Here is a 10,712-nt window from a genome sequence, read left to right as displayed (position 1 = left end):
AGCAGCTGCGAGAGAATTCAACATTAATGAATCAATGGTACAGAAGTGGAGGAAGCAAGAAAAATGAGTAAAGTTTGACTTATCTGACTGTTTTGCTTAATGTGCCTTATGTATGAAAACAGACCCGTTCATCGACAGTGCGCCTTATAATGTGGTGCACTGTATGGTCCGAAAAATAGGGTACGTGTTACAGATCATTAAACAAATTTTAATTTTAGAAAAGATCATCTAAGTAGATGCAAAATGCAGTTTTTTAAAAGATGATTTCACTGACTAAGGAAAACGGTTAAACCTAACTACCAAACCTTCCTGGTCCTGTGTAAGAAAGTAATTGCCGCCAAAACCTACTAACTGATAGGTTCACCCTTGGCACCAAGAAATGCAATCAAGTGTTTGCTGTAACCGCTTGATTGCATTTCTTTTGTTTTGGCCTAATCTTATTTGCAGAATTGTTTTCATTCAGCCAAATCAGAAGGTTTTCGATTATGGAAGTTTAAGGTGATGCCAAAACATCTCAATCTGATTCACATCCAGACTTGAATCAATTCAAAACTTTCATTTTGCAGGTTTTTGGGTTTTTTTTGAGCCATTCAATGGTGGACTTGCTGATGTGTTTTGCATCGTTGTACTGCTGCATAACCAAATTGAGCTTCAGGGCACGTCCTGATGTTCGGACATTCTCATTTAGGACTTTCTGGTAGAGAGCAGAATTCATTTTTCCATCAATTACAGCAAATTGTTGTGGTCCTAACGCAGCAATACCACACTATCACCATCACGTCTGATTGTTGGTGTGGTTTTATGTCATATGTAACAGAACTCAGACCTTCCATAAAGTTCAGCTTTTGTCTCATCAGTCCACTGAATATTTTCCAAAAATGTTAAGATGCTTCTTGGAAAATGTGAGATAAGCCTTTGCGTTCTTTTTGGTCATGGATGTACTTTTTCCCCATACTCTTTCTTAATGCTGACTTATCTTGATGCATTCTCAATCATCCAGTTAGTAAAACCCCAAAAAGTTGATTCTGTTCATCTACGTCCAGATGAACAGAATCAACTTTTTGGGGGTTAATGCTGACTTGTGAGTGCTGACCTCAACTGAGGCATGTGAGTCCTGCAGTTCTTTACATGTTCTGGATTGTTTTGTGACCTTTAAGTGATTTCTTGACTCACCAGGTCTGACAGTAAACAGACCCGGGTGTGGCTAGTAAACCTGAACTCAGCTTTCCAAAAAATGTGGTTAAGCACAGTTAATTCATAACTTAACAAGGAAGGCAATTACTTAAACCTACACCACAGATCATGTAGGTTTTTCCTTAAAGGTACGGTGTGTAAAATCTGACCATTAAATGTCAGTAGCTTGCACAGTTTTGTTTTCTTACCTCTCCCAGTTGAAGCACAAAATCCTGACTCCAGTGGCCGTTGTAGAACAAACAACTCTTGAGTGTTGTTTGTCTGTAGCGAGTGTAGGCTGTCAGTATGCTGTTTACCTCGGTTTGTCCACATCTACTTACTCTGTAAGAGGCTGTAAAAGTTTATAAAAGGAGTCTGGTATGAGTCAGAGAAGCTCACTGTCCAATGACAATGATAAAAAGGTAAAATGTTAAGGAAATGCTACGTGGTAATCGCTGCTTATTTTTTTAACACTCACGTGTTAGAGCCCTGACTTCAGCTCAGGAGCTGAGGCTTGCGGTAAGGAGGAGGAAGAGGATAACATTTTATTAAGATGTTTTTATTTCTTTGGTGAAAGGTTCCTCTTCTCAGAAATATAAAGATAAAGAATAGATATTAAGTTTTATATCTTGAAGGTGAAGGCATGAATTAAAATTTGCATCCGCAAATGGCTACAAGTTCTTGTTTCCTCTGCTTTTGGCATACTGCATATATGACACATATATTAGGCGGGATGTGCATTGGGATACTGGATTCAACATGGCAGCTTCCACAAACAGGCGCCTGTTTCTGTGAATTTCTAATGAATTAATTCTAAGTTTAGGAGACCAGAATTTCAAATCAGCATCATGTTGCCATGGTAAGACTTAAAAGTAGTGACAGAGCACCCCATCCCCCACCACCCCTGCCAAAGAAATATCAGGAAATGTTAAAGGTAGCTGAGATTAAATGGCTCCTCAGATTTTTACAGTCACAGCCTTTTTATTCAAAATCTAGAGGAGTGGACTTTTGCTGTTCAAAACACTAATTCACTTTTCAGGCCTTGAAGCAAAACCCACATATAAAGTTTATTATTTAAAGGGACTTAAAATAAACTGAAGCTGGACACCAAGAGTGCTTTTTATACAGCATAAGAACTGAATAGGATTTTAATTAATTTACAACAACAGCATTTGTAAAACTGAATAAGATTAACAGTATTTAATAATTACATGTCTTCATATTATGTTTCATACTTAAATTGCACTAGATTCAAGATCCAAAATATGTTTCCCAAGAATATTGAAACATCTCCTCCAGGTATGTTGAGATATTTTAAAAAAAAATACATGATGGTTCTTGCACAGAAAAAGTTCAGTGACTTTATAAAAACTCCTTAAACAGAATTTGCAATATGCAATATTATTGTTCTTTGCAGAAGTGTAACAGAGATGTCCCTTTATTCACTCCAGACCCAGTTCTCTGGAGCGTTTTCGCATCACACTTGTTTCAGCTGTTTATGGCTGCCTTCCTGACAAGCTGTCACATCATCCTGTCCAAACAACTAAGACTTTAAGTAAGAGCAGAGAAGGAGATCAATGTGAAAACAGTCTTTTAGTTTCAAACGGCGCAGTGAGGCTCAAAGGACAACAAAAAGCAGCGTGTTTTTCATTGTGGAGGAATTCTAAAGAGCTACACGTCAAAGTTTTGCAGCAGAACGAGTGTTTGAAGTCATTCGAAGTCATCACTACTTCAGTCGAGCGATACGACCTGAAAGCCATCGTCTTCTTCCCTTCCTCTCGCTAAATCCTGGTCTCCTTGACGACTGCTCTTGCCCATCCTGAGCTTGTCCCTCCAGTTGCTACTTCTGCCAATGGTAGGGGGCGTTTTGGGAGCCAGAGCAGCAGATGCTGCAGACTTGGAGGTGGGGCTTTGGTTTGAGCTGTTTGCGGGGGTGGCGGCTCCAGCCACAGGGAAGGTGGTCGGCCGCTGCATGGGTGCTCTGTTCGTCCTCCTCAGGATGCCCATGCGAGAGGGCTTCTTCTTTTTCTGCTCTGCCTGCTGCTGACTCTTCACCTGCTGTTGGAGGATCAGCTGAAAGTCCTCCTGAGGTAAGTCAAGGAAAAAACAATGTCAGCACATTGTTACAGCACATCCATCCCTTTTCTTCTGCGTACCCATATAAGGATCATGGAGAGACTGGCCTATCCCAGCTGTTATAACAGTGGCAGGCAAAGTAGACACAGGACAAGTCGCTAGTGTGACACAGTGCTAACACATAGAGGTAGTTCACTCTGACATTCACAGCTGTGGTCATATTAGAATCATTCAAGCACATCTACAGACTGGTCTCTAAGCAAAGGTAGGAAACAAGTGAGAAAATATGCTGATTGACCAGTTTTATAACATTAGAGTGTGACATCTGTGTCACACATGCCTTTTCTGCAGCTGCTTTCAGAGCGATGCATGTATACGGACTGAATAAGAGGCTGTACAGAAATGCATTAAGGGAAGGCCATAGAGACAGATTCAGGACTTTTCATGTTTTTATATCACAATTACCCCACTAATAAGTGCTCACACATAATGCATGCGTACTGTGAATCTGTCTAATAAAGCAAGAAACATAACTACATTAAATTTGGCCTTTATCCACCCCTGGATCACCCCCAGAGTTGCTGTTATTGCTTTTTAGATTCCTCCGAGGAAGTCCGGTTCTGAGCAACCATCAGCTTTAGTGATGGTTGCTCTTTGACCTTACCTTATCCGTAATGACTATTAGACCAATCTGAATATTGTATTAGCGTTGAGTCCAAAGATGACCAAACCAAAGGCGGCATATCTGGTCAGGAACTCAATAACACTTGAATTTGTCCCACAGGTGCAAACTATCTTGGAGTTTAATGGAAATGTATGTATATATATATATATATATATATATATATACACACATATATATATATATATATATATATATATATATATATATATACATACACATATATATATATATATATATATATATATATATATATATATATATACACACACACATATATATATATATATATGTATATATGTGTGTCATTCTATCATTCAAACTTTATTTCATTTTTTTTAAAACACAGATACCACTATACTCTGTTATGAGGGGTCGTCAAAGTCTAATCACCAAACATCATGTTGAGTTCTTCCCGATAATTTCTCCTTAAACAGCGAATGTGCAAAATTTGTGTGTAAAAATATTTTTTGGACACTTCTCTTACAGCAGCCATTCACATCGGCAGTTTTGTGGCATTTTTTAATTTTTGTCATAAATTTAATTTTCCAATTGTTTTTCCCACAGGGATGAAACAGATCTGACCAATCAGACCATTGGATTTGGCTACGAGTGCACCTCAAAACGCGCACCAATAAGGAATATAGATTATATAGAATATTTTACCTCAGACACACAGCTAGACAGCTCCAAGTAAATGAGCTCCCTGAAATTATTTGATCCCAACTCTGCCAACAAAGCTCAAACTGCCACACTGACATCCTGAAATATGTACGAAAGCAGCTGCGATCCACTTTCAGCACCACAGCTCTTCCTTTTCTTGTTTAGAAACATCAAGACCAGCTCCACATTGCCTGATGTTGACCTCTGTTTTTTCAAAGTGCATCTTTTGAGGACGAATTTTTCACAAAATCGCAACGTGTTCGGTGTGTGTGTTGTTGTTTTTAACAGCTCATTCAGTGCATAAAGGCTTTAAGGGATGACAGTATTTTTATACCAGCGTTGATTCCACGTTCATCTTTATCTTGTAAAAAGGTTGTAACATTAAAAACATTTACTGTATGGTCCTTAGGATTAACCCAACATAAACAGTGGAGTCCCACTGTGTGACTTAGCAGACTGCATAAAGACATACAGATAAAAGGATCACTAAAACTACACAAATAAAAGCCAACAATTAAGAAATTCTAGGAAAATGGCGCTAACGAAGGTCTAAACACAAAGAAATCTAAGATATAATGAATGGGTAGGCTTTTGATATTTTACAGAAAGCCAGATGTGTGTGTTTTTATTGGCTGAACACGAAACCAGGTTGTGAAAGTATGTGTGCGTGCGTGTGTCCTACTTTCCCCCACTCCTTTGAGTGTCTTATGTTTACACCTTCCCACCAGCTCTCTTTTCCTCAGTAAAGCCCACTGTGCTCAGATTATAGATCTCGGTTGAGTGTTTGCCCAGAGAAGCACACCCTTGTGTTGTCTCTGTTAAACATTAAACTCATCTCAGGTTTACCTTCCAGGCCTCGAGCTCCAGCGACAGTTCCAGACGTTTCTGTGCAGCTTCCAGCAGGTGGTTGTTCAGCGTCATCATCTCCGTCTTACTCCGCAGCAGCTCGGCCTCCATCGCCTTTTTCCTGCACAGAGGAACAGAAAGAATGACACACTCCACAAAAATAGATGCAGTACAGTCAGCTTCCCTCTTTTTCCCCCCTCTTACATTTCGATTATTTTGCTCTTTAGAGGAGTGTGACTGTGTATGTGCTCACTTTTCTATGGCCTCATCTCTGTCCCGCAGCGCCTGCTGGAGAATTGCACTGTCTTCTGCCACCTTTCCTCCAGGTTTGGACTCCTGGATGGACAAACAGGCAAACATGGCAGCGTTATCTTTCTTTCCATTACCTAACATTTTCCACATTTAATCTCACTAACTTTAGTCTCTCTTATCAGCTGAAATCTGGCCTCTACCTTAGTTCCACACCTTGAAAGTTTCTGTAAACATCTCACGAGGCAAACTCCAGAAAGACTTGCTGATGGTGTTACTTGTAAACTTGTTCGACTGCATACCTGAGCTTAGCACATGGGTGGAGGAATTAATGATGGTTTTTTTCTGAGGCAAACAATGACGATGTTTCATCAGGAGGAGACAGAGATGCCCTCAGCGTGAGCGTTAGTATCTGTGTACAAGCCTCGGGGCTAATGCTTAGAGGATTTTTGTGGTGTTAGCCAGAGTCAAAGAAAAATTACTCGTGTTAGGATGTTTGTTTTATTTACTGTGGCCCATTTTCTTAAGTATAATACACAATTTTGCCTTTACTCTATAATTTCCTGTTTACTGACTCCCCAAAAGGCCCATTGTTAGCCAAAAACCAACAAAAGCACTACAAAAATGTATTAATGCTTCTTTTGAAGTCACGTTAATACCAGGAGTGCCCAGTGGTCTAAAGACTATATAATCACTAATGTTTAAGGTTATACAATGGAGCAAATAAATATTTGATATCTTGCTGAATTTTTTAGTTTGCTCACGTACAAAGAAATGAGCAATCACTAATTTTTATAGTAATTTCATTTTAATGGTGAAAGACAGAGAAGCATCCCAAAAAACACACATTACATAAACGTTATAAATTGATTTGACTAACGAATTCATTTGTCACCTTTGACCTTCTGCTAGCATAAAAACACTCATCTGAGTAACGTGTCCACTGAAACCAGCTCAAACAAAGACGTCAGAGAAATAGAAGTGCTGACGAGCTTTATTTACTCTGACCTGTTTGGTGTGGCTGATTGCCAGTTTGCGGGCCACGTTCTGCAGCTGGCCCAGAGCAGCGTCCAGGCGGTTTTCCCCATCGGACGGCTCGATCTGGCTGGACTCTGGCTCTGTCAGCGGGTGCAGCAGCCTCAGAATAGACAAAACTTCCTCTGTGACCTGGAATAAAAATCAACGGAAAAGAAATTTTTTTTTAAACCTCCAGAGCTCTGCGGATGTATACCATAGTACTGTGTTGTGGTAAACTGTACCCGATCTTTGTGTTGACTCCAGCCCTCTCCTTCTCTGTTTTCCTGCAGTTTGTCCACCTGGGCCTTCAGCTTGATACTTCGTCTGCGGGACAGCTCCACTTCTCGCCGTACTTCTTTAAGCTACAAACACCATAATTTAATATCCCATCAGAAAATGTTTAGTTTCTCTTGCTGTGAAAGTAAATCAAAGCCTGCACTCAAAAGCTCCTACTTCATGACATTTTTTACACAATCTGAACAGAAACTGCTAATCTACAATCTCGAGTGAAACAACAGATAAAAAATCCAGTCATACTAGTTGAGAGGTCATCCAACACTAAACTGTTTGATGACGTTCACGTCTTCACACATGAATGCAATCCTGGAAGTGTGCGTACACACAGATATCAGCGATATAGGACTAATACGTGCTGTTAACATGTGTCCAAAATCATTCATTGTCACTGGAAACTGAGGTTTACTGCACTCTGACAGCAGAGCATCAAACGTGTTTTTATTCTACTTCATTATGTTTGCATGGCAGGACTCTGTGCGCTTTGTGTGTTTGTACCCTTTGATACACTGCTAAGCAACAGTTCAATCAGCCTCCTCCCTGTTTTACAGGTTTCATGTTTGACAATCCTCTTCAAACAGATCTCAGTTCAAGCGCTGGTGCTTTAAAATATTTGTGGTTTTTACACACGTGAATATTAAAAAGACTATCTTGGCGTTACCGTGTCTGAGTAGTGTCCCAGTGTTCTGCGTCTGCTGAGCGGCTTGCCACTGTTTAGCAGGTCTGGTAGGGTCCCGTCTAGGTAGTTCCTCTGGAAAGAGTTTGTGTTTTCATTGGATCCTGACCCTTCAGAGTCCCTTGCTTCCTCTGAGGCCACCTCACCCACGCTGTCTTTCTCGTCAGACTGTGAGGTGCTTTCGTCGTCACCCAGCTCATCTTCGCTGATATCGTTCAAATTCAATTCGTTAATGAGGCATGTGTTTTTACCAGCCAGCAGACTGGCAGTGTTTCCTTTAGAGTAATCTTTCTCTGTCTCGTCTACAGACTCTTCTGGATCGTCTGTCTTTGTTGTGGCATTTGGTTCAGGTTCTCTTGGCAAAACCGTTGCTCGGTAATAAGTATATTTGTTCCTGAGCGAGCCCAGCTGTCTGTCCTCCAACCTGTTCAGAGAGGAGTAGAGTTGCTCGCTGGTGGTGACTCGAGGTCTCAGCTTCTCATTGAGGACTGAAAAAGGCTGACTGAAATCCATGGCCGGCTCTGTGGAAGTCACAGGCAGAAGTGGGCTCAGTTAAACCATCTGCAGACAGCGCCAGGTAAAAACAAACTCAGGAAAGCAAGAGGAAGTCCATAAAACAAGGTGGAGTGAGGATGACAAATAGAATGTCATTAAACTTGTTTTACCTGAACTGTGTGCGTCTTCACTGGGGCATGATATGACACGATGTGATGTCAGCGGAGGCTGTGGCTTCAAGCGGCCCGTCTGAGCTTTCTTCCTCCTTTTTCTGCCGCTACAAAAACATGACGTGCAAACATACCACAGCAGCAGGGAGACAAATGGGAGGAGGGCTTCTGATACAATCTAGTTATTCAAACCTGACGCATGAAACTTTATTTAAACTCTTCCTTTATCAAGAAAGTCACACATACATAGAACATAGCTACTAGGAGTAGGCCAGTAAACAGAGGTGAAAATAAATTACACAACAGCATCAGCGGAAGTGAATGTTTGCTTGTGAAAAATCACACTTCTGATAAGTCCCTGATTTATTTTTGGTACTGAAAGACTTTGGGGAAAACACCAGTTAGAGTCATTCCTGATATCTGAGGTAAAACGGATTCTGTGACAAACCTCCCACATGCCTGTGCAAAGATGAATCAGTAAGTGACTGAAGGAAAAAAATGATCATCATCAGTTATGTGCATTTAAAAAAAGCTGTTTCCATTACAGTTCACATGGTTATGCGATTCACCAAGATGCAGCAAGGAAGTGGTTCTTGATTGTGTTTTTCCCACTAAGCCAAGGCTGTTTTGAGCAAGAAGTAGGTCGCCTCTAAATTAAATATTCAGCTAGATAGGCCCACTTTTTTTTTTAAAACAAATTCTCTTAAATATGGAATCAGACATCTCTATTTCACTGTTTTGAGGTGCTTCTGCTTTTTTACCCGTCAGTGCCACAATTAATCTTGTAATTTGCCTTAATTACCTTTTTTCTTTTTTTGCAGTATACAACTACTTTATTGTGGCTAATCAAAGTCAGTAGAATGACAGACTGAGGCACATACCTATCTGAACAAATGTTGTTTAACTTTATTTATGCCTCAGAGTTTTAATCAGATATATCTGACACAGAAAGTTTTCACAGGACTGCATTCAGTCACGCTAGAAACTAAATACACCCTATTATCTACAATCCTGTAGAACGATGTGGAGGAATTTTGGCTCACTTTTTTACTAATGTTGTTTCAGTTCATTGAGGTTTGTGGGCATTTCATTATGCACAGCATTTCAATCATGTGCTTCAACATTTCCTCCTTTCTTTTTCAGTCATTCTGGTGTAGATTTGTTGCTGTGTTTGGGATCAATGTCCTGTTGCATGACCATACAACCTAGCTTGAGCTGTTGGATGGACGGCTTCACATTTGAATCTTTGGTATATAGAGGACTAGGCCTGTGGCTGCAAAACAAGCCCAAACCATCACCCCTCCTCCACTGTGCTTGACAGCTTTTACTAGATGTTTCTGCTAATGTGCTGCGTTTGTCCATTACGTCACATATCTCCAGTTTCACCTTGTCTGTTCAAAGGACATTTTTCCTTTTGTTCATATGCAACAATGCAAACCTAAGCTGTGTTCCCATCTTCTATTTGGTTGGAAACCCTTCCAAACAGGCCATGTATGCTCAGTATTTTTCTTATTGTACTGTCTTGGACTTAACATTTAACATGCTAACTGAGGCCTGTAGAGTCTGAGATGAGCGCACTTTGCTTTTGCGTATCATCTCGGAGTATTGCATTGTCTGACCTTGTGGTCAATTTGCTAGGAAATCTACTCCTAAGAAGATTGTAGCATTAAGCTAACACACACCTACTTAGTTAATCGAGTAAATTTGATAAGCAGCACCTGGCTGCTGCTTATCCACTTGCTTCCTGTAGAAGCTGTAAGGCCATCTGCATATAGTCCCGTCTATGAGCCTGTTGCAGCTAGCTATTGGTTATCTTAGCTTAGCATTTTTGATCTCCAGATCAAAAGCACCTCAGCACATTTAAAGCTTTCTAATTAACTCTTTATGTGGCTTAATTCTCACAAACAGAAACAAAAAGAGTAAAGAATTAAGAACAGCTTATTATTATTCAATAATAATAATAATAATAAATTTTAATTATGAAGTTGCCTTTCAAGACACAAGATAAAATGAACAAACAGTGGGTTCACAGTGAAAATGCACATTTGAGCAGATGGGTTTTGAGTTGAGATTTAAACTGGGGGTAAAGAGTTCCACAGCCTGGGAGCAGAGCAGCTAAAAGCTCTGCTTCCCATGGTGCTGAGGCGGAAAGAGGGCACAGCGAGCTGGATAGAAGAAGAAGATTGAAGTGAGTGGGCAGAAGAGATAGTGCTTAACAGGTCAGACAGGTAAGGAGGTGCAAGGTTATGAATGGCCTTGAAGGTGAGCAGAAGAAGTTTGAATATTATCCGGAATTTTACTGGGAGCCTGTGAAGTTCCTGAAGAAAAGGGGTGATGTGCTGGTAGGAGGGGGTTCTGGTGATAATGCGAG

The 10,712-nt window shown here is 40.4% G+C and overlaps 1 protein-coding gene across 1 annotated transcript; it reads right to left on the bottom strand.

The window, feature by feature from the left end:
• Positions 1-2,233: 2,233 nt before the first annotated feature.
• bicdl2l (bicaudal-D-related protein 2-like) lies at positions 2,234-8,452 on the bottom strand. The gene is made up of 7 exons (XM_082548002.1): positions 8,342-8,452; positions 7,662-8,197; positions 6,949-7,068; positions 6,698-6,856; positions 5,694-5,776; positions 5,441-5,561; positions 2,234-3,258 (listed from the first exon to the last, which is right to left on the bottom strand). The coding sequence occupies exons 2-7, from the start codon at positions 8,187-8,189 to the stop codon at positions 2,905-2,907; spliced, it is 1,365 nt and encodes a 454-aa protein (XP_082404128.1). The 5' UTR covers positions 8,190-8,197; positions 8,342-8,452; the 3' UTR covers positions 2,234-2,904.
• Between the last annotated feature and the right edge of the window lie 2,260 nt (positions 8,453-10,712).

The sequence above is a fragment of the Aulonocara stuartgranti genome, assembly GCF_965226115.1.
Source record: "Aulonocara stuartgranti genome assembly, chromosome: 10".
Lineage (NCBI taxonomy): Eukaryota > Metazoa > Chordata > Actinopteri > Cichliformes > Cichlidae > Aulonocara > Aulonocara stuartgranti.
This window is presented reverse-complemented; position numbering and strand designations above follow the sequence as displayed.

Coding starts and splice junctions, on each gene's coding strand:
- bicdl2l (XM_082548002.1), bottom strand. CDS start 8,189: ATGGATTTCAGTCAGCCTTTTTCAGTCCTCAATGAGAAGCTGAGACCT. Junction 6,857..6,948: donor GGAGTCAACACAAAGATCGG/GTACAGTTTACC, acceptor TTTTTATTCCAG/GTCACAGAGGAAGTTTTGTC. Junction 3,259..5,440: donor TGGAGCTCGAGGCCTGGAAG/GTAAACCTGAGA, acceptor GACTTACCTCAG/GAGGACTTTCAGCTGATCCT.